General features: G+C 39.8%; 1 protein-coding gene across 1 annotated transcript; it reads left to right on the top strand.

The window, feature by feature from the left end:
* The first annotated feature begins 6,541 nt into the window (after positions 1-6,541).
* BTBD1 (BTB domain containing 1) lies at positions 6,542-24,150 on the top strand. The gene is made up of 8 exons (XM_075045157.1): positions 6,542-7,061; positions 14,017-14,173; positions 14,775-14,880; positions 16,456-16,653; positions 16,930-17,122; positions 17,673-17,760; positions 21,969-22,115; positions 23,010-24,150. Exons 1-8 carry the CDS (start codon positions 6,646-6,648, stop codon positions 23,166-23,168), a joined length of 1,464 nt encoding a protein of 487 aa, XP_074901258.1. The 5' UTR covers positions 6,542-6,645; the 3' UTR covers positions 23,169-24,150.
* The last annotated feature ends 344 nt before the right edge of the window (positions 24,151-24,494 follow it).

Genomic DNA, 24,494 nt, shown 5'->3' on the forward strand with positions numbered 1-24,494 from the left:
TCCATCGTTCCTTTCCACTCCCTCACGGAGGAGGCCCCCAAGTCCACCATGATAGTGTTGAATATGTGGATTCTGGTATGCCATGCTTTCCTTATCAGAAATCTTCATTTCTAGTAGCTACAGATCCTTCTAATTCCAACTTGCCTTCTCTGTGCTGAAATATCCTGGCTTCTATTTTGGGCTTTATGAAGAAAATAACATCCCCAGCATTCCTGTTGACTTTATTTGTATAGTTGACACCAATTCTAGAGAAAAAGGGAAAACTTGCTCAGTTAGCACAGCCCAAAACTACTGATTGACTTCCCCAATGGCAAACAGTTCAAAATTTGGCTTTAAGTCAGAATTTAAGTCAAACAGCAAACTATCTTACTGATCAAACAACACCCTCAGTTTAAAAGCAGGAGTCCTCAAAAACTAACACATGCATTTCTTGAAAGCTTTAAGTGTTCTTGTGGGGGAGGAAGGGGAAAGAACTTCAACTGTATGTAATACCACCCTCTATTCACATGAACCAGAACAGCAATATAAAAATGAAGGTAGGAACAGGGTGTCTTTAACAATATAATTACTAATCAAACTGCTACATGAAAGCGGTGTTGATAAGCTGCTGTCACCAGAATGTGTAACCTCTCAGCTTCCTGTCATTTACTCAATTATATTCATTTCTTGATGTTGCAAAATCATTTTTTCTTTCTTTTTCCTGAATTTTATAAATGGCAAATCATCATGAGGCACGTGGATGCGATCACTTGTAGAAAATCATACAACTATTTAACTATTTAGCAATATTAGATGTCAGAATAAGATTGAAAAACATGTATATCCTACATAAACTGCAGTGAAACTTAGGAAAGCAAAATGGAGTAGTGAAAACATGAAAATTAAGACTCCTTCCCATGCAGAAATTGTCAGAGGTTCATACTTATGACGACATGAGATTCCTAGAGTTCTGATCTTATGTTTCATCTGAAAGACAGTCCCTTCAGCAGCACAGTATCAAAACTGACGATCCTTCACCACATTGTAACATTCCTGTGTCAGAAACTACATTATTTCTGTCTAAATGGCCATTTTTAATTAGGTAGCCCAACTCCCTCTCAAACCACAAGTATCAGCCTTATGCCACACGACAGATTCCTCACTGGGAATCCTGATGGCAGCAACAAACCAGACTCACTTGTGTAGCCCCTTGCCTGGTAATACTCAACTCACAAGCAATATGCTCAGGCTGATCTCGATTAGACATTACTGGATCAACAACCAGTATTTATAATATAGAAGATATTTCCTCTGTTAAATGGTGGCAGATCAGGCTTGATGTCAGGACTAAGAAGGCATTTGTAAGTGTGCCAGCAAAAGAATACTGTGGAGGACATAAAAATGCTTATTTATTAATAGTCAGCTTCAAAGTAGGAGACTAACTGGCCATTAGGTCTTTGTGTCTACTTTTAGTCTGGGAAACAGCTCTTATCTTTAATAACTGCCTGTTACATCATGACGAATTGTAGTGTTTAACGTTATTTTGAGACATAGCTGATTTTATTTTAAATCAAAGAAATTACATTAATCTATACAAATATAGGTAGGTGAACCTTAAGCAAGCACATGAAGATCAATGCAAGGATTAAGAGGTGCTATTTATAGCTCATGGAAGCATTGCTCATGTGTTCACATATGGCTCTGCCAAGCAGCAAGCTTTCATTGCATTATGATGCCAGCTACAAAATACCATCCTGGTACAAAACAACTCGTGTCATCCAATTTTTATTGAACTAAGCTGACACATTCTTGAGACTGTACTTCCTGTATTTGCAAGTGAGTTTTTAAGGCAAGAGAAGTCAGTAACAAATAGTCCAGATAAAGATGGTTTAAAAGGGGAACTAAAAGATGAATTGAAAGCTTCATGTTTGGGACTTTTGTTAATTTGCTGGGGGAGCAGCTTAGACCACACATAACTGCAATCCTCTAGCAGCTTTAAAGCCAAACTATTCTATTTCTGAATTTCTTGTTAGTTGATGCTGTAAGACCTAATAAATGATGCTGTATTGTGAATCACAGACTGCATGGTGCACCAGAGGCAATATAATGTAGTTCATATGGTATGCACTGGGGGTCAGGAGGCCACGTGCTAATGATCTGCTGAGGATTTGGGGGGATTCGGGGAGATTCTCCAGCAGCAATCACAGCACCAAAGAAGCATGCAAAGAGGAATAAGTGATTAGTGTCCATTCCACTTAGAAAACTGAAATCAGTACCTCAAAAATGGAGCTGCTTCTTGTGCTACAGCCTGTCTATTCACCAACAAATAATCTTAAGAGGGAAAGAGACATGTCAGAGTAAAATTAATAGGCATTTCAGTAAAAGGGAGTACGTTAATTTGACTTAAACTGTAAATGGCCAGAGTGTGGCTTCTCAGTAAGGATCTTGTTAATCATGTGGAAATTGAACTGCTAGCTAAATACCCTGGTAGAAATGGAGGAAATGTGTGCTCTGTCTGGAACGCTGCTGTGCCTCAACACATTTAGCAGCAATTGAAAAGTAAGTAGCTTCACAAAATAGGCACTGTTCAATCATAAAGATATGCTGGTAATAAATAATAAAAGAATTTCCTCTCCTTTGCTTCTCCAGCTATGCAGTAACAGAACAGTTTTCATTATTTTAAAAATATGTCAAAGTATAAGATTTTTCATAGAGCCAGCCATGTCAGTATTTGAAATTATAAGTAAAATAGGTATGTGGTGAGTAGAATCTTCTAAGTCTTAATTAATTGGGTTTGTTTTGTAATTACTTTCAGAGAAAAGTGTGAAGAATGTTGCCATTGCCATTTTTTTTATATTTCTGAAATATATAAATGTGCTGCATGAAAAATGAAAGAGCTACCTCCACAACTGGAGTGATTAAAAACTTCCATGTGATGTTTGCATCAGTTGTGCACATCTCTGAGTCAGGATTCTGAAAATTTTCACAGAAATACTTTAGCAGGAATGTTTATGGCAACAGTGTACTGTAAGCAATAATTACAATATATTAAGAGACATTAATGTAGAAATTATGAGTATTATCAGTAAAAATCAGAAAAGGACACTAATATAATTGAGGGGACAAGAGACATAATAACCTTAATACTCCAGAACAACTAACCAGCACAGCTGAAAATGCACAATGAAGTGCTCACATACAAGCATTACTTGTAGAAATGATAGGGCAAAGAATTATGAATTTTAAAAATTCTGAGAAAGTTGCATACTTATGGCTTTTTAATCAATGTTATATAGGCACTTTACAAGACATAAGAAAAAAAATGTAATCCCTGCCCTTAGTTTTCCTCAGATCTAAGACTCTGAATTTGTTTTCTGTGCATGGATGGATCCAGTGCTCCAAAAAGTGCAAGGTTACATTACCTGCAGACCCCACATCACAACAGTACAGGTTAATGCAAACGAGAGAGAAGGTAACAATAATAATCACAATAAAAAGCCCAAGGAGGTAACATCTTTACTGTTGTTGTTGTTATCAACATTATTATTATTATTGCTGTTGTTGTTGTTATAAAGCTACTAGTAATTCAGTCATGGGAATGGTCATATGCATGTCTGTCATTCACAACAATGGTATGGATCAGAGGTAGGGGATTTTAAGAATCTAACTGAGCATGGAAAGGAAAAGATGTCGTTGAATGGCCCCAACCAGGAAGTTTAATCAGAAACAAATCTGTGACTTACTCTGAATTATTCTCTTCCCTCCTGAAGCAGAGAAAGGATGCTAACCACTTATGAGAACAATTGCTAATCACTGTAAAAATATGTGCCAGCTCAGAAACTCTGATCATAACAACAAGCAGCTCCTTAGAACATACACAAAGCTGTGTTCACGTGGAGAAAAGAAGGAAAGGAAGGAGAATTTAAATAATTTCAGGAACAAATAATTGAAAACAATACACTTTGTAACCCAAACCCTTTTGATGGCTCTCGCAGAACTGGCCCCGTTTCTCTGGCAGGGAAGGCCAGGGCCACTGGGCAGGCATTCCTGTGTCTGGGACATCCCTGGCATCACAAGCACCTCAGAGATCCCTGCAGTTTGATCAGGACATTCTCTGGTTCTTCTTCAGTATATGTAAACCCACTTTGTCCTCTCTCTCCCTGCTGACAGGCAAAGGAACCTCAAAACTTGGGGAGTACTTCCTTCATGAATTTCCAGAGAAAAAAGGCACCAGGTCAGCACAAGCTTGCCCAGGCCATTATGTAGACCTTGAAAAGGAGTTGCTCAAAAGTGTAGACACTCCCTGACCTTCTGTTTTGCTGGCTAGTGATCAGGACAACCTTCACAGCTATATAATATAACACTGTTGAACTTTTGTCTGCAGCCCTTGATTTGTAGCCATTCTGTTACATGAGATCAAACAAAAAGTTGTTCTTGGGCCAATTTGTACTGCTTATGTTATATACATATTTTTCTCTGTATTAATTTCTGCTATATTTCCTAGAAAAAAAACGAGCATGCCAAGAAAACAAACAACAGGACAGCATTTTAGTGACATTCATGTGTAGCCCTTTTTGGGAAAAGCATTGTGTATTATTTCTGATCTGGACTGGTGAATACAATCCCATGACATCACATTTTAAAATGGCTATGATCCACCTACTGATAACGCCAAAGAAAAACTGGCTGATTTTTTTTAAGAAGGAAGCTGGCACAAAGTTGTTTCACAAGGTGAAACAACTGTCTGAGGCTCATGTCTACATGCAGAAAAGCCCAGTTTCAAAGGGAAATCTGTTACTTAATATTTTCTTAGCTGTCACTTCCAAAACTGTTTAAATTAGTGCATTTGGCTTTTAGCTGATCAGATCTGATGGGCATACAGGTGGCATTTCTCCTTTTCTTTGTCTCCTTTCCTTCGTCTCCTTTCCCGTTTTTCTTTTTTTTTTTTTTTAGACTTTTGATTTCTTTCATATTGTTTTTATTTCTGTTTCTTTCTCCTCATTTTCTCCCTCAGCTTGCTTTCTCAGCCCATCTCATAGGTCTTTCCCCTTTTTTCTGTCTTGCATAGCTTTGTCTTCTTATGATTGATTTCTCATCCCTGAAGCCATCCTACACACTCTGTTTGCCCCAGCCGCCCTCCTTCTAGTTCTTTGGCATACCTTTCCCTCTTTTTTCCTTAACCCTCTTCCATCCTTGTTAACTTCCTCTAGTGTGTTACTGACAATACGTTGACTTTTTGTAAGCAGAGCAGTCATGGCTGTTGGTTCTCAGCTGACAAACTAACCTGTGAGTGAACACAGAAAGGTAAAAGCAGAAAGACAGCAATGACGGAAACTCTCATTAATACCACATCATCCCATGACTGAAAAAAATACCCCCAGAAAACTATTTATTTGTGTCCATGGTGTCACTGTTTCCCTCACGATTTTTTTCCATCTCTGTCCCTAAGCTACTGTAGGGAATCTGGGCTCCTGCTTTCCCTTCCTTGCCCACCTTGGGACAAGAAAAGCGCAAAGGTGATACCTTCATTCTTCTAAGTCAGCAGTATGATTTTATTTTTAAATATAGCCTCTGTGCAGAGCTACTTGCTGGTTTCTGGTTGGTATACTATGTCTTCTTGTGCCCTTTCCGACTATAGTTTACCCTGCTGAAATTGCTTCCATCTTGCTTAAGGTTCTCTAAAACTTGTTCTGCGAAACGGACCACACTTGCTTGGTCTCAGTTTTGTCCTAATTATAAACCTAAATGCAGAGTGGTGACATATTCTATTCCTCTTTTAGCCACACGCTTCCATAAACGCTGACAAGCGTGATAAATAGCTTTCAGCTCCGTAATTTAAATTGCTGCTGTATTTACAGCAGAACGCCAGTAGATGGCAAAATTCCACCTTATTTTTCAACCGACAGGGTCTGGTTTGACAGGACTGTGAAAAGGCAAACATACCTTTTTTTTTTCTTTCCCCTTTCTTTCCCCAAAGCCACCAAGACAGTAGACTAAACATGATCGTATTTTGCTTGTCAGAATTTGCCAGATTACTTCACCACCCTATCTATATTCCCTGGTCCAAGGACGTTGAATTTGATGGCTACTGCGTTAGGCACAAAAACTGCACTGCCTCTCTGCTACGTTCACTGTTGCCAGTTTAGCTTTGTTTTTTTCTCCTCGGAAGTTTAAAACACGTAAAGCCGCGACACACCGTAAATGGATTTCACTGTATAAAAACTGTAAGCCAAGTCACTAATGTTTCAACGCTGCCCGACTGCCACAACGCTCTGTGCTTGGTATGCCTGGCTTTTCCCTATTCGCGGCTCTGGAAGCGCATTCCCAGGTCACACGCGGGTATCGGACCCCTTTATAAAACTAACAAGCGACACGGGTCGCCTCTAGGCGCGGCCTAGAGGACCCGGCCGACGCCTGGGAGACCGCGCTCCCCCTCAGCCGCCTGCGCTCCCCCTCAGCCGCCCGCGCGGCCGCTCTGGCAGGGCGGACGGACGCACAGCGACGCCTCCGCCGCCCGCCCGCGAGCCTGCGCGAGGCAGAAGGCGCATGCGCGGCGGAGGGGCGGCGAGCGGCTGACGTCGGGGCGCGCGGCGGGGGCTCGCGTGCCGCCGGCGGACGGAGCGGCCCGTCCCGGCGCGGCGCGGCCCGGCCCCCCTCAGGGCGGCGATGGCGGCCGCCGGCGGCGGCTCGGGTGCGCCCGTGGAGACGCCCGCCGCCGCCGCTACCACCGCCACCGCCGCCGCCGCTACCGCCGGCGCCGCGGCGGAGGCCGGCGCGGTGCTGCAGCGCGAGCCGCTGTACAACTGGCAGGCCACCAAGGGCTCGCTGCGGGAGCGCTTCGCCTTCCTCTTCTCCAACGAGCTCCTCAGCGACGTGCACTTCGTGGTGGGCAAGGGCAGCCCCCGCGGCGGGGGCGGGGGGGCGCCCCCCGGGCCCGGCCAGCAGCGCATCCCCGCCCACCGCTTCGTCCTGGCGGCCGGCAGCGCCGTCTTCGACGCGATGTTTAACGGCGGCATGGCCACCACCTCGGCCGAGATCGAGCTGCCCGACGTGGAGCCCGCCGCCTTCCTGGCGCTCCTCAGGTCAGGCCGCGGCGGGGCCGGGGCGGGCGGTCCCGGGCGCGGTGGGGGCTCCTGGGCCGGGGGCACCGCGCCGCGGGGCGGGGGGACGGGCCTCCCCGCCCGGCGGGCCGGGCCGGGCCGGGCCGTGGGGCCCCGCTCGGCCGCTGGTGTCGTTTCCTCGCTCCGCGGCCCCTCCTGGCTCCCGTCCCCAGGGAGCCCTTCCTTTCCCGTGGGCCTGTCCGTGGAGGGAGATGCAGAGAAAACGCGTAAGCACCTTGCGGGCCGGCACGCAAGGTCAAACCGCCCCCGAACACGCTTTGGTTCCTTCTTGCTCTTTCCCCTGCATCCTTTTTGCCGAGGGAAGCGCCTTGATTTTAGGGCGGCCGATTGTCCATTCAGAAAAGTACTTTGGTAGTGGTGGGGGTCTGGTTTGGCTTTTTGATTCCGTGGAGTTTTTTTTAAGTAAGATGATGGGAATTAGTGGTTGCTCTGAGTGTTGCAACTCTCCATCCACCTTCTAATAATGACTAAGAAAGGACAGAGGCTGTTGTACCAAGCTTTTCCTTTCATTTGATACTTACTTTGAAATTGTAGTCATCTTACTGTTAGCTTTTCTTTTTCAGCAGTGGTAATAAATTGTTGTATCTTTTTAGCAGAGGCATAGCCATTGTAATCACGCTTATTTCAGACACTTTTGGGTGGAGAGTGAACAGGCAGCAGAAGGCAGTAAGTGATTTTTACACACAAACCACCCAAGGGAGACCATGAGTGCAGTGATGGCAAAAAGTATGTAAAATAGTTTAGTGATTTCTAATTTGGGCGGAATAGGATCTGCTACTTCTCATGCTCACAAACTGATGAGTTGATCTACTATTGCTTTTCACTCACTGTAGTCATAAATAAAACTTATGGTGTTCATAGAAACAATTGCTGATCATTTCTTTGTGCATTGGGCTGTGGTGTCGTAATATGACTAAATTGCTTAACCTTAAGGTTTTTCTCAAAGAAACTCCTCTGTTAGGCAAAACCTTTATAAAATATATGAAACAGATTTCTGTAACGAACATTTGGGAAACAAGTAATATTATTGCCTGGAAAAAATATGTAGGGTCTTGAGGCTTTCTGTAATGGGAAAAGCTCCAAAGTCTTAGCAACTTTCTCTGTGTTTTGAGGCCTAACAGATAAGAACAGTGAGAAGAGGCACCTAGTCTTTTTAGTAATCATGGACACAGAAGTTGCAGCAACTGATTTGAAAAAAAACCAACAAACCACCATGCAGCAGCAGTAATGTCTCTCTGTTGCCATTAGCAAATGAACTGTATTTGTTTTGTGGATGCTTGGCAAAGAGAGAGTGGCAAAGTGAAGAGTTTGTGTAGCAGAGTGGGAGATAGAGGAAAGTGTCTTTCAAGCAAAATGGTTTCAAAGGTTAAAAGTAAATGACTGTGCACATACGTGTGTTTGTCTATATATATGTGGAAAAAACACTGGACAATGAAAAGTGAATCTAGTGAGAGAAGTTTGGCTAAAAATATGAGCACGGAAACAGGAGAGTTCTAAGATAAGAAGGATGGTATTTGAAAACTGTAGAAGTGAACGAAGAGATGTTGTTAGAAGCAAACAAAAGCCATCTTGTGTTGGTAGAGCTGCTAGTACGTAATGGCCAGGGGACTTACGTAAGTAAACTGATTATACTTGTATCTTGTCTAAATATCACCAGACTGATGAACTGCTGGAACATCTCAGGTTTGATGTCGTCTCTGGTATGAAATACATGGCAGCTTTTTAGGACATTGTTCCATATTATATATTTTTTTTTATCTTATATTGGAATAAATATACAGTGCAACACCTTCTTAAAAACATATCTAAGGAGAACTTCTATAATACAGACCAGTACTGGACTTCTTCCACGCTCATATACACTCTTTGTTAAGTATACCAACTGTAAGACAACCTGGTTTTTTTTCCTGGTGTTGGCCAGAAGAGGCGAGAATTATGCCTTGCACTGTTGGTCTCTCTTGTCTGTCGTTAGTAAATTGGTCAGATAATAATGGTTGCCTTTTATAGGACCTTTCTTTAATCTTTGCAAGGGCCAATTTGAGGTGTATTGGCTAGAAATTACGTTGGGATCTTTGAATGCACATAGCAAATGAACATCAAGGTAAAGGAAACGTTTAAGTGATGCAAAAACTTTTAGGGATAATTTACTAATCATTTAATGTTCCATAGCTCATTTCCATTTTATTTACTCATGTGGTTTGTTAGGTCCTATCTGTAGTTGATGTGTTTCATAAAGATCTACTGACAAATGCTACTTGTAAATTAAAGCCAAAGGAAAAGATTTTCTGATGAAAAATTTTCCGATTCTCTTAAAAAATTAATTCCATCTGTGTCTGTGCAGCAAGGCTGAGTGTCATTTCTCTGTCTTATGATGTCAACTTTCATCAGTGTTAATGTTCCATCACAAAGTAGATGGTAGTTCAAGAATTATGTTTATGGTGAAGAAAAAACTAGTTAGAAATTGAACAATTAAAACATCTGATAGTCACCAAGTTAATGTGACATCTGTTTTTTGATTTTTCTTTTGGGTGTATTCACACACAGTTTAAAGTTGGCTCAGTTGTTGCCTTTTTCTGACAGGGGACTCTAAACTGATAAATTTGTAGAGTTAAAGTATTTAAAAAAAATGACCTGAAACTTTAATTAATAGTACCACTGCAATTTCAGTAATGCATTTTAGGGTTTCTTTTTTCCCCTAGAGAAAGTTGGGTAGTCCTCCTTGTCTGTGGGCTAAAATCTTAACTGTAAAGGTGGGAAAAGGGGAGCCTTTTAAAATTGGCTGGGGAAGGGGAGAGAACTTTCTTAGAAGACAATTGGCTGAGCTCAAAGGCTTAGAAATGACTGTGGTGTGTGTTTTGGATTATCATCCCGTATTCCTCTTGCCTGAAGAGTTTTTGAGCATGAGACAGAGGAGTTTTTTAAAAGCAGCTGACTACTTCAGTAGTTTGACAGATTAAATCCTTAAGAGCTGAAATAATATCGAAGTCACAAAGTTTGAATCTGCGTCCCAGTTAAACAGCACTTTTTTTTCCTATGTTTCTGTCTGTACAAATTGAATAGCAGTGATCAAGAAAATTAAAGTTGTCTTAGTAGGATTCTGCTTTAAGTTTTCTTTTTTGTTGTTGTTTTTAGTAAGATTTTTTAAAATTTCATTCACATTTTACAGTAATTTAATGTGTCCTTTGATCATAGTATAAAGGAAGGTGACGACATGGTACAAATTTAGCAGTTCATCTTCCAAATGTCTTTGCAGAGGACTTTGGCGAGCAGTAAATAAAGGGGTAATCATGACTAACTGGAAGAAGATTCCTGTGTGCTTTTATAATGGTGAAAGTATTTCAGCTGTTGGGAAGATGCTAAGACTAGAGGAGAAAGAAGTGCTAACCTGAGAGGCAAGAAAAGTGGCATAAAATTTATGAGAGGCTTATGTAAACGAATGATTAAGTGGTCACTTGGAAAAATTGTTTGTTCTGGTCACTAAAAGTGTTCTCCCACTATACAGATACACACACACACCATCCTGGATGACAATAAAATTAGTCAATATCTAAAGAGCAGGTTGTTTCTGTAAGTCTTTCGAAGGGAAGGAGAGGAAGGAAGGCGGCAGGGGGGGGAAGAATAAGTGGTCTTGAGCCCCACTGAGTTAAGTGGAGGAGGAACAGTGGTATAAATATAAAGGTGTGCTAGTTCAGGCATGCCATGAATGGGAGAGTTAACACAGAGACAGAGCTCTTGGCACACAAGCAGAGGGATTTTTAGAGAGAAGACACACCTAGAGTTCCTCTTTTATGAGTAGATGAATACATCATGATCATCCATCCATATACTTGAGGGAAATAGGATTATACAACATCCTAGAGCAATGTACTTTATTACCACTTTTCATAGTTTTTACAGCTACCTTTTAACTTCACAAATTCACACTTTTTAGTATTTGCAGAAGACTACTGTTTGGCTTTGAAAATCCCAGAAAAGTATTGGCGTTGTCAAAAACTTAATATTAAACACGAAAAACTGATTGTGTGACTTTGGACACTTCCTGGATGCCCCATCCCTGGCAGTGTTCAAGGCCAGGTTGGATGGGGCTTTGAGCAACCTGCTCTAGTGGAAGGTGTCCCTGCCCATGGCAGGGGGTTGGAACTAGGTGATCTTTAAGGTCCCTTCCAACCCAAACCATTCTGTGATTCTGTGATGCTTGTCATGAGTTTTCTCAGTTTCAAAGTATGTAACTATGTGTTCTGTAACTATGAGTTGTTAGGCCCTGGGGTGATCGATGTCTACAAACAGATAATGAGGTCAATAGTGCCCAGTAACTCCATGCAACACACCACCTCTCCTGTCCTGAGTGAATACCATAACAGATGGAGCCCAAAGTTGTAGACCAAATGAACTCAGTGAACATTTTATGGATATTTATGTACATTTTACAGACATTTTATGGGGGAGGGGGTGGTTAATGAGGATGTGTTGCGACAGTGTGGGACCTGAGCATGATGTAAATGGTACACCATAAAGGGTGGCGAATGTGCTGGATCTGGCTGGGATAGAGTTAAATTCTTTAGAGTAGCTTGCATGGGGCTATGTTTTGGATTTGTGCTGAAAATAGTGTTCATAACACACTGATGTTTTAGTTAGTGCTTGAGATGCTGTGCAAATTGTAGTGTTAGAACTTCAGTCAATTAAATCCTGTTAGTTTATCATTGACCCACTTTCAGTTGGAAGTGTCTCTTAATGTATATCCAGCCATACAGCAGCTGAGGGATTGGAGCATGGAGCCTCAAGCGTGTTCTCTGTGGGATGAAAAGGCATCCTGCAGCTCAGGGAATTCACATGAATGAAAAATGTGCATGTATGTGCACTGTTGCCACATTTGAATTCCTGTCATTTGGCCATGTGATTGGTTTTTGATCATATGAGGAAACAGCCTGCAAAATTTCTGGGAAAGCAGGAGTCAGAAAACCGCAGTTTGGGACTGCACCCTGGTTCTTAAGAAGGTGCAATAGAAAGTGAACCACAAGCCAGATAAGCTCCTCTGGTGTGTCAGTTTGCTGGCTTCAGATTGGACACACTTTAGGAATAAAATCAAAATCATGTTCCAAAAACAACTTGGTGACTTTTTTTTTTTTTTTTAATACGATTAGGTAAAATTAATTTATAATGTAGTTTGCACGGTAGTGCTGGGTTTTTTACACCCTGTTAATGTTCACCTGTTCTGTGATTTGGACTCCAAGCTCCTATAAAGTCATACAAAGAAGGTTAGGGCATTTTGAACAGTTTTTTTTAAAATCTTAGAACCAAATCTAAATGCACTATTCTAGTGCTTTAATGAACTAATTGTCAATTTGGTACACCAAACTGTACTTATGAGATCTTAGTTTCTTAAAAGTAAATTTGTCAGTGATTATGACTGGCAAGTCACCCCATCATTTTCATCAACAGATAATAGTTTATAGCTTTCATAAATCAGTTCTAAATGAACTGTATGAAACTTTTACTAAAATAGAAGTTAGGATTTAATTAAACTCATTCTTTCTAAAAGCTGTTTGATGTAAATCCAGTTTAACGAATTAATCTAGAGCATCATTCATGTTTCCTAAGTGCCATGAAAGCTGGCCGTTTGAATAGATTGGAGTATTGTAATGGTAAATATGTACATGTTGCTAAGTGGCAGCAAATTTAATGTTGAACGCCATGTTTAGTTGTGTGTTAGCAATTACCAAGAATGAGAGTTCTCTTGGAATATAAGAAATACAAACAGTGAAGAATTTTAGTTGAAACTTTACTTAGGTTTCTATTACTTGGATCTCCCCACATTGCAAACAAGTTTGAGTCCATTACTTTCAAAAGTTTCTCTGTTAAATACAAACTGCTTATTGTTACATTTAAAACCCCTTCTAAGCACACCTTCCATCTCTACATGTTGTTTGTCTTTCATTCCAGGAGGTTCTGAAAAAAATATTAAAAAATATAAAGGAAAGGCTTGGTCTTCATTGTGGAATTTCTGCATTTGCTAATGTGCCCTGGTTTATTATGTTTAATCACCTGTGTGTTGGGGACAAATGTATTTTTGTAAATCACAGGCTATTCTTGATTATTATCTGAAAAACTGATTAAATATTACTAAGATTATCTTCAATGTCACCTTTAAGAAAAGTTATTTTTAAAAAGTCACGTTTTCCACACAGAACCTTAAATTAAATCTTATCTTGTCTGGTCTCAAATAACAGCTGCTCAGGAAACAGGTTTTTTTCCTGGTTTTGGTGGAGGCTTCTGTCTTTTGGTTCACAGCTTGTGCTAAAATCTCAACCAATCATCTAGCCTCAAACAGTGGAGGCAAGCCAGAGTGTTTTGCTGTGGCAGGAATAGAAGAGTCAAGGTCATCTGCTAGAATATTACTCCCTTTCTTCTCCTCTGAACATTACAGAATGGTAATTTTGACATAAGATGTTACCACAGTGTAAGTCCTTGACACTATTCTCCTCATGGTGGGGAAGCTGGTGTGCACTGTCAGTAAATTAAGTTCAGTAATATAGCCATAGAGGGTTATGTATTGATATTTAGAAATACAGCTCTTCCTAGTGAATCAAAAGCACATGCATTCATTCATATGTTAAGTAATTCTGCAGCTCAGCTGTTGTTTACAGTTCAGTAGCTATGTATAACTAGTACAGCCAAATCAGTCTTAGGGAGTAATACATATTTAAAACAAATATATGCCATTAGGTTAACGTAATATTCTTTCTTCAACCCTTCAACTAGCTTATTAATTTGTAAAAATGCTACATGGTCAACTGTCGCATGTTCACAGTGCAAATCTTTGACCTGTTTTCTAAATGCAAAGAGACCATTATGTTGTGCTTGACTGCCCCACTCAAGATACATTTTTATGGATGTGTATTTGTGTATTGATTTCTAGGTTTCTTTATTCAGATGAAGTTCAAATTGGTCCAGAAACAGTCATGACTACTTTATACACTGCTAAAAAGTATGCAGTCCCAGCCCTGGAAGCACATTGTGTAGATTTTCTAACAAAGCACCTCCGAGCAGATAATGCCTTTATGCTGCTTACTCAAGTAGGTAAATTTAAGCTTAGTTTTGATTTACTAGGAAAATCAGTATTTGGAGGGAAATGACTAAATATTACTTCACAGGGGGGTTGCTATCACATAGTCTAATTTATGTATGAAAATGTCTGTTGCTCTGTTAGCATTTTTACAGACTTAGCTTCTTATTAATGTGGAGGAAAGGCATCTTTCTTTTCTTTCTTTTATTTTTTCTCTTCCCCCCCCCCCCCCCCCTTTTCTTTTTTACTATGCAATGGACTGGGACATTTCAAATGGAGCCAGTTTATTCTACAGTGTATTTCCATGGATCTTTTAATTGTCTTTTGTTAAGACTGTGCTTCAGTTCACTATAGTGGATTTGATATGTACTTTTTTTACTTATATTGCCAAAACTACAAACATAAGCATGAAGGAAAACTTGCATGTAGTGAATTCTCCTTAATTATGTACTGTTTTGAGAATTTAAGTGCTTTTTAAGGTATAAACACAAAAAGCACTTAGACAAATAAACCTATTTTAATTTAGATGTATACTATGGTAAAAATACTTGCTTTTTAAGATTAGTGGTTTGTCAACTTTATGCTTAAGATGTTTTTCTTTACCTTTTTAGGCTCGTTTGTTTGATGAACCTCAGCTTGCTAGTCTTTGTCTTGACACAATAGACAAAAGTACCATGGATGCAATAAGTGCAGAAGGCTTTACTGACATTGATATAGGTAAGTTACTTTGTGTGTTCTAAGCATTAAACTTCTGAAAGAAATTGTAGGGCACAAAAAGGCTTTGCTACAGTAACCCAGGATGGTTTGCTTCCCCCATCTGAGCATGCAGAGTCCCAAGCACATGTTACCTCCTTGTCAGGGTAACCTGGCGTAGTTCGCTTTTCCCCTCATCTGCACCCACCTTTGCACAGGGGCCAACACAATGTCCGGCTGCAGATCTCGGAATTTGGACAACAGCACCTGCATTACATCAGTGAGTTTACTAATGAGCAAAACAGGATATTGCATATGTATGAAATGTTAATCAGTGCAAGTTTTGTTATCCACCCCTGCAGTGCTTTCCTTTGAGCTTCACTTCCAAGCAGGGTTCCACTGCGTTGAGTCCCCATTTGATTAGTGTCAGTGTCCCGGGGCACCCACCGCGGCAACACTAAGCTTTCATTAAAGCCAAAGCTTTCACTTACTGAATGTTGTGCCTCATCCCTGAGCGATCCACACCTGGTTTTCGTGTGTAACAGGAATCATACTGTTTTGTTGCTGCGTGGTACTTCTCTATTCAGAGTTGCACAGATCAGGTACAACATATGAAATCTGTTTCAAAAAAAAATCTAAACTGCTGGTTTCTATGTTTCATCTTTTATGAAAGGTAGCTGTTGCAAATTTGCTTACTTAATTTCATTGTTACTATATGTGTCTAAGTCAAATTCAGCTGGAGTCTGTGAAAAACTCAGACTGAAGGAAGGTATTCCAGCTGCTTAAAGAAATTGTAAAGTCATTGTTAACTCATGTTCAGACTGAGTGTTCATCTCTGCTCTTGATAAGTCCCAATCTGGTTTGACTTTCCAATATGATATTTTCTATGACTTCAAACATCCCTTGCTTATATTCAGGGCATTTAAAAATTCCCAAAGAAGACAGAAGATTCAGAATATGAAAACACTTTTTCAGGCTTGTGTTCTGTGATAAACTCAGAATTTTTGCATACCTGTTATTCATAAAATGCCAGAACAAGTCAGAAATACAGGAAAACTTGCTTTTGTAAAACACATGAGAGTACCTTGCCTCACATCCTGTGTTCCACCTTCAAGCTTTGCGGGTGGCAAATACGTCAATGTTTAAGATTACTTTCATGTATCTTTAAACTGGTTTAGTGTGCACCACTGCTGCTTGTGTTTATAGTAGATCCAGATTGGCAGGTGGCTACTCAGATGAGAATATAACATGTCATCATGAGTAACTTGGTTTTTTTAGTAGTGTTCATTCACCACTTGGTCACTTCCAGTTTTGATCTTGCCCTAGCCATGGAAATTCCTTAGGATACTGGTTGCCACTACATAGATTATATATAGTCACACTCTTAGGAATCCAGAAGAAAGTTCATATGCTGTCTTCATAGCAGGAAAATGATTTTTTTAGTTTGGAGTCTATACAACATTGGGAGATTTCTTTATACATAAGATGTCTTATGATGAATGTTATTCGTGTTACTTAACATTTTAAGCTTACTGAATGTGTAGCACTGTTACTGGTTTGGATGAAAACTGATCTAATCTGTTAACTTTTTTTCTTTAGACACATTATGTGCAGTTCTAGAAAGAGATACCCTTAGTATTCGAGAAAGTAGGCTCTTTGGAGCTGTTGTTCGCTGGGCAGAAGCAGAATGTCAAAGACAGCAACTGCCTGTGACATTTGGAAACAAACAAAAAGTCCTTGGCAGAGCTCTTTCCTTAATCCGTTTTCCATTAATGACTATTGAAGAGTTTGCAGCAGGTGAGTTTGGGGGTTCTCTGTCTTACTGTTAGACCATATCTCTGCACTGTTCACCTGTGAGTGTTGAGATGCTTAACACTCTATTCTGTTATTAATATCGTACTAATAAAAGTTTTGATGCACAAATGAAAGCAAAACATGCTGCAGAATGTGCTCTGGCCATTGGAAAATAATTGGAAAATATTATTGTCATCTTCAGTTTGCAAATATGTGTGGTGTAAATACAACAGTTGGAGTAATTCTTCAAATCATCTTAGAAGTTTTTTCTTTTCACAGGCCCTGCTCAGTCTGGAATCTTGTCAGATCGGGAAGTAGTAAATCTCTTTCTGCATTTTACTGTCAATCCTAAACCTAAAGTAGATTATATTGACCGACCAAGATGTTGCCTTAGAGGAAAAGAATGCAGCATTAACAGGTTCCAGCAAGTGGAGAGTCGCTGGGGCTACAGTGGAACAAGTGATCGGATTAGGTATGGCTTTTGAAAGTATTTGGAGGAGAGACAGAGAAGTGTGGGAAGAAAGGGAACATATTACTCAACTTCGTCTTCTTGTCATAAGTTACAGTAACAGACATAGTGATTCTGTTGGGGCGTGTTTGATCTTTTCCTTTTTGTTAAAATAACTTAGGCTGTTGCACACATAAAATATAAAGTAGCAAAGAACAAAGTTCAGGAGGATTGGGTGCATTCTAGAGTGATTGGGTGTTAGCTGCATATTTCTTTTTAAAATACCAAGTCTTGATCTGTTTTTATTTTGGAGATATTCAAAAGAATCTGGTTGTTTTGTTTAGCGATACTGAATATATTGGGATTAGCAAAGCTTTAACCTATAAAGCTGATACCTTACAAAGCATTTTTCTTACTATAGAAATCTAAATATAAAGTGTTATTAAAAAAAAAAAATTCATTTTCAGTTTACTTCCCTACTCTTCAGTGGGAGTCTTTTTCCTACTTGGCTGGGAATAAGCTAACACACCCATCACAGTTGTTTAAATTCCTTTCTTGGCTTGTGTCTTACTAGGTTCACAGTTAATAGAAGAATTTCCATAGTGGGATTTGGATTATATGGATCTATTCATGGACCCACAGACTATCAAGTTAATATACAGGTACAGTATATTCTGTGTAAATAGGCTTATGCAGGAACTGCACTTGTAGCACTTGCAAGAGGTTTCATGTATATTTGGGTAGGAGCAATTGATACGCCAGGAATCTAACCTGTGTTTTGTCCCAACAGTGGTCATAAGCGGATGACTAGGGAAGAGTAAGAACAGTATGAAACTTTCCTCCCTTTCTGCTGTATTCTCCTGTCCTTCAATCATTTTCAGTATAGGTGTTTCTCAAGACCAGTTTGGTTTTCCTGTTTAGTAGCTCCCAGTGAATCTTTCTTCAGGCTACTTATCCAGTCTAACCTTGAGTTCCTCCTGTAAGCTTTCTGCAGAGGAATTTAATAGCTTTGTAATCTGTTCAGTTGTGCACAAAGTCTGTCCTTTAATAAAGTTTCTAGTAATTCAGGAAAGAGATCTTGGATTTGTCATCAACAGCTCTCTGAAATCAGTGACAAAACATGCAGTGACTGTCATTGGGAAGATACCGAAAACAAGATAAAAGGTGACATTTGTGTTGCTGTATGAAAGCCAAGTATGCCCACATCTTGAGTATTGTGTGTGGTTCCCAATCTCACACAGTAGAATTAGAAGGTAGAGAAAAGGGTAATTAAAATTATTAAGGGGATAGAGCTGCTGCTTTATGAAGGCAGACTAAAAAGTCTAGGACTCTTCAGTTTGTAGGGGAGAAGGCTGTGAGGAGGTGCAAGCAATGCTTCTAAAATCATGAGGGCAATGGATAAGGTAAATGCAGAACTGTTATTCACCAAGCCCCAGAATATTAGAGCTAGGAGACTCTTACTGATACTAGCAGAAGATCAAAACAGATGAGAGTGGGTTTTTTTAATGCAGAGGATACTAAACATTCTGCCACAAGAAGCAGATCCCCTGTTTTGAATTTGCTGGCATTTGAACATGTTGATTCATCAATAGCAGATCCATTAGAAGATTCTGTAAGGAACAGAAGGGGGATGTGCATTGTAGCACCCCCAGTAGAACAGTTGTGGATGCTGGGGGAGTGGACAGCAGAGCCCAGACTTGTGTGATAACCCTCAGCAGCATCTTCTCTTGCCACTGTCAGAGCATATTGGACCATTTGTCTGACCCGATTGGGTAGTTATTACATTCTTGGCTTGCCTGGTATACCTGCTGGGGCATAGAGGCTTGTCCTTTCCCAGAGCTTTTTGGGAAGATTGACATCTTGTTTGCTACTGATTCAGTCTTAGGCAGAAGGTTGTATATTACTGTTACCATTAACTTCTTCTGTAAAGTTGCTTCAATTTTAGGTTTGGTGTAAACTTGTGCCAGCATGGGAATCTTCCCAGTTTCTTCTGCTGGTAAATGATTTATTTGTATTGCTGTTCTCCAGGCTCCTATGTGAAGGCCTTATCCTGCTGCTACTCTTCTTATATCTTCATGCTGTTTAGCCCACCAGAGAGTCTATAGGGCTTTTTGCTACTGCTGTGTTGAAACAATGATTTAACATTGGTTTTGATGCTTTCAGATAGCTGTTCCTAAACCTTTTGGCCTGCTAAATTGTATTTTTTACATTTTAATCTGTCAGTTTGAACCTTTCTATTTCAGTCTGGACACAACTTCATATTACTACAGGATGCCCTTTTTTGTTTGTTTATTTCCAGTAATAGCCTTTTGCTGATCAGCCATGCCAGCTTTTTTCCCCTTTTCTCAAGCCTTTCCTAATAGGCGATATATACTGATACTGTACCTGGGCATGTGATGTCCTTCAGTAGTCTGCATGCTTCTTATAAAGATTTGATGTTCTTAATTGCTCCTTTTAGCTTCTTTTGAACAAGGTTCCTCATTTTTCTCTTTTTGAAATTTAGCACAGCTGTGGTGGATTTGCTTTTGTTGTTCACGTGGGAGTGTTGACTCTTAAGTGTATTATGAACACTGTTACATAGTGTTTCCATTATGAAATTTTGAATCTGATCCTGCTCATCACTCAGTACCAAATCAAGGGTTGTGTTTCTTCCTACTGAGCAATTGGTTAGCAAGCTCATGAAACGGCCAGTGATAGCATCTAAAAATGTCACCCCTGCTTCATGTCCTGATATGACATTTGCCCTGTCTGAGCAGGTAATTGAAGACACCACTAAAATTGTATTTCCTGCTCTTGTAACCTGTTTGATCTCTCTTAGCATGTTGTGGTCAGAATTGTCTTTTAGTAATACTGATCCAGCACTATATTTTTTCCTTTTTAAGTACGGAATTTCGGTCCATTTGAATTCTCTTTCTTATTGAGATTAGTTTTGATTTGATTCTAAGCTTTCTAACAAGGTATTAGCATTCTGTGACTGGCAGTTTTACTCTGTGCTGTGTATTTCGTAACCTGGTACTGTTGCATCACATTGATTTATTAGGTGTGTGGCAAATTTTGTGAAAGAAAGAATCTGTGACTTCATTTAGGGACAGAAATTCCATTGTCTCTATCTTGTTTCATAGACTTCTAGCATGTGCTGGAACTGCTGTTTCGGTTAATTTCTGGGCATCCTATTTAAATGACAGTTTATTTGTCTTCTGTTTCCTATTTGATGATTACTATTCTTTGACCATCCTGTACTTAAGGATAGGAATTTTGTGTCTGTCTCTTAATTAGAAAATGTTGTGTTATGATATTCCAAACAGAATGTATCTCAGATGAGGTTTTGAAGGAATTTGGTGGCTTTTCCACATTCCTCAATTTAAAAGCTCTCTTGCAAATTTCTCTGTTTGAAATGCCATCAGTTTGGTTTTCTCAAACTATACATCTGTGTAAATGAGTAGCATAGTGCACTAGACTGGATCTTTAGAACAAAAGAGTTGGTACGGAGGACCTAGCAGCTATACTATACATATTTGGGGATTTTTACTTTGCGCTAGCTGTTGTTTGATCCTCTCAGCTAAATTCCTGTTAGCAGATGAGAGCATTTAGTGTGCTCCCTCAGCATGTTTGCTGGATTTATTTTATCTCAAAAGAGTTTAGTTCTTGCAAGGCAAACCAAAGCATATTAAATGGGAATGATCAAGAGATTCACTTGAAAAACATGCTTCTGATCCAAACTGAAAGGCTAATGTACCTTTATGGTTCAGATGAAGGCCATCCATCTTATACAGGTTCTCTTTATTCTGGAACTATCCCCAATTCCTCATGAATCTGAAACTTTCTTGTCACAATGTTTTCAGACAGGTATTTAAGTCCTGTGTTTCTACCATTCTTCTTGGACCTGCATCAGTACTAGCAGAGCTTCAGAGAGTAAAACATTTAATGCTTGTCTTAAAATAGTGCTAATGTATATTGCAAATACATCTTTTATGTGAAAGGGGCTTAGGACTTCAGCATTATAATTGTTAATATTTCTATTGATTGTGGCTGGGAAAAAAAATTGGAGCACATTTTGCCTAGAATAGGGCTTCATCTCATATATGCAATGTTAAAAATTATATGGCAATTTAATAATAAAATATTAAAATTGATAGGATTCTTGTTAGCGCAGTAATAATGAGAAGTGTTCGTGTTACTCTAAAGCTCTGATATCCAACTTCTGCAAGAGGTGTTCGGCAGCATGGGTCAGGATTGCTATCCAAAATGAGAAGTGAGGTATCTGCTATTACTACATCTTAGCTAGTGATTCCTATTCATCATTAAAATTGAAGGCAAAAGAAATAATATGTAGTCTGAGTGTAATTTTTATACTGAATCTAGAATAGAAATAAATTGTATAAAACATTGCAGCGCAAGTTCTTGTTTTCTTTTAAGAATGTATCATTGACTGCTTACATTATCTGTAAAAACTTGTTTTCTGAATTAGTCACAGCCAGCAAACGTGCTTCCCTCGTGGGCTGTGTAGGTGTCCGAAGATCAGCAAATCTAAGTACAGGATTATCTGTAGTATATGAAAGTCAGAAGCTAACGGTCTAAGAGCTGTTCATCTCCCAAGCAAAGACTATAACCTGGTTGGAGCAGTGTTGAATCTAGCCCACAGATTGGACAGCCTGTGTAAAACTTGGAAGCCATCGTTTGGCATGCTGCTGGGTCAACCCTAATGGTATCAGGAAATTACACCTACTTTCCAGTTCTGAGATTGCACTATCCTTGCAATTAAACTGGGTGGAGTAGGCAAGTGTTTGCTTGTAATCTTCTAACATGCATACAATAAGAATCTTTCTCAAGCTTATAAACCTAAAAATACTGTTTTCATGTTTTTGTACAGATAATTGATTATGAGAAGAATCAAACACTAGGACAAAATGATACTGGATTTAGTTGTGATGGAACAGCCAGTACATTCAGAGTTATGTTCAAAGAACCTATAGAGATTTTGCCAACAGTTTGCTACACAGCTTGTGCAACGTTGAAAGTAAGAATGCCTAACTGTACAGAAGAAAATGTTATTTTGATGCAAGTGTTGTTCTTTTATCTGTCTTCTGATGGGAAAGTGTCTCCTAGATCTTGAATTTGTTTTAAGTTTAGCACTAAAGAAGGATGTAGTTAAACTGCACAGTAACTTGTAAGACTGCTACCTCTCTTCTGTGCCACAGCACGGAATTAAAAACTGGATCCTTTGTGCCTTCCCACTTTCTGGCTTGATGTAAGAGTTAGAGTGAATCCTCATGGAAGTCACTGGTTCTGTGTGGGCAAAAGCACTATCTAGAATATCTAATCTGGCAGCTCTCTATCAAAATATAAGTTTGATTTCTTTTATCAAGGGTATTCTAACCACTGACTAGAGTCAAGAAAACAGAAAGCTTTTTTTTAATCACTTTTTATATACTAGTGCTGAAATACAGGAAAGAATTATTTGTTGTGGGAAAGTCTGCCCTTAATGTTATGGACAAATTTATTTATTCAATGTTTTCTCAAAAATCTTTTAATATTCTTTTAAATATAATCCCCTACAAAGAAATCAGAGTTGAGTGGGTTGGAAAAAAATGTTGCACATTAAAAGAAGCTGAGGCAGGGAACTAAGTGAAAATATCGACAACCGGTAGGAGAAGGAGAAATACTAGAAAACATTTATTCATTACTAGTTGGATAAAATCAAGTGGTTTAAATCTGCTGTCAGAAACTTTTTCTATGTTATTTAGACATAGGGCACTTCTGTTGTCTGTGATTTTGTATATAACTTCTATGATGTGGGTACAGAAGTTTTTATACCACTAAAATAACTTGTCAGTAGTGTTTGAACTTCAACATTTTACGGGTCTTGCTGCCCACTTCCATTCACTTGCTAATCTCTTCCGACATTTTTCAGGGTCCTGATTCCCATTATGGAACAAAAGGTTTGAAGAAAGTGATCCACGAATCTCCTACTGCTAGCAAAACATGCTTTGTCTTTTATAGTTCACCAGGTAACAACAATGGTACATCAATAGAAGACGGACAGATACCAGAAATAATATTTTATACATAATGTCACATGACCATTTTGAATGTGTCAGTGTATCAGTGGACTTCAGCTCACTATTGGCGGCAGTTAAAAAATTCTGTGAAATGACATGAATGTGTGAGGAGTAACTTGTTTGAGAGGTACCAGAAAAGCTATTTTCTCTGCATTGTTATTGGCAGAATGTAATTTGGCTTTTCCTCTTAAGGAAATGTCAAGTGGAATAAGTACTCTGTATATTGAAGATTGTTTTAAATAGTACCTTGTGATTAATTGCTTTGTATTTTCACCCCTTTATTTCTCATGTAGTAAAATTCATTTTTTGAACTGGAAAATCCTTACTCATTATGAACTTACTGTGTATGTTTTCCCCAACTTGTCCTAAAAAGACAGTAAAGCTGCTGCTGTGGTCCCAGCTTACACTTCTTCCCAAACTGACCTTGGAATGACCCTATGGACATGAACTGCTACTGTATGTTTTTTTGAAATACATCGGCAAAGCTGGATTCATGTTGCTATCATCTTGACTTTTTGGATGAGGTGTGGAGAATTAATGGACTTGGCACTGCAGACAGCATCTGCAGCTGCACCGAAGAAATACTAGGTCAAATTCAGCAACACACAGATCTTTTCCAGAATATCTTTTAATTCAGAAGGGCTGTTTTGGAACATAGAGCTGGTTATGGAAATAGCCACTGTATATACAGCTGTGCCTGTAAGAAAATGTATAATGTGAAAATGAGAATACGAGACTTGTAATGATGTTATTTTATCATTGGACAAAATTAGTATGAACTAAGGATTATTTGTGTGCAACTACTTTTACAGCTTGCATACACTAATTTGATGCAACTGATGTATGTATATAGTATTCAGCATCTTGCAATATGTACTGTGTAGTAGTAGAATGTCTTCATGTACAAAATCCTGTATCCTTCCCCCAAATTGTACCGAAGTCATAATTCGAGAACACAGGAGGGAAAAAACAAACTAAACCTCTTTTCTCTTCCCTACTTTCTCTTTAAATGCCCCCTCCGGTGCAGGCCGTGCACGTCTTGCGTCTCAAAACAGAGCCTTTAAGAACAAGCCCTGTATCTCAAACCCCCTGCTCTGTAGGAATCTTGACCCGCGCCCTCTTCTCCCCCCGCCCCGCCCCCGGGCGGAGGTTTTTCATTCGGTCAAGACACGCAAAGCGTTGCTCTAACGCGGCGGAGGGGGCGAGCCGGCAGCCGGGGCTGGGCGTTGGCGGGCTGGGCATTCCGGTCCCGCCGCGGTCTCCGCCGGGAGCAGCCCCGGCCGCACGGCGCCCCGGGGGGCCGCCGCCCTGGCGGCGCGGACCCGCGCGCCCCGCCC

The sequence above is a fragment of the Buteo buteo genome, chromosome 13 (genome assembly GCF_964188355.1).
Source record: "Buteo buteo chromosome 13, bButBut1.hap1.1, whole genome shotgun sequence".
In the NCBI taxonomy this organism is placed as follows: domain Eukaryota; kingdom Metazoa; phylum Chordata; class Aves; order Accipitriformes; family Accipitridae; genus Buteo; species Buteo buteo.

What these genes read in the sequence shown, in the direction of transcription:
- BTBD1 (XM_075045157.1), top strand. Translation starts at nt 6,646, where the DNA reads ATGGCGGCCGCCGGCGGCGGCTCGGGTGCGCCCGTGGAGACGCCCGCC. An exon ending in GCCTTCCTGGCGCTCCTCAG is followed by an intron (nt 7,062 to 14,016) that starts GTCAGGCCGCGG and finishes ATTGATTTCTAG; the next exon opens with GTTTCTTTATTCAGATGAAG. An exon ending in ACTATCAAGTTAATATACAG is followed by an intron (nt 17,761 to 21,968) that starts GTACAGTATATT and finishes GTTTTTGTACAG; the next exon opens with ATAATTGATTATGAGAAGAA.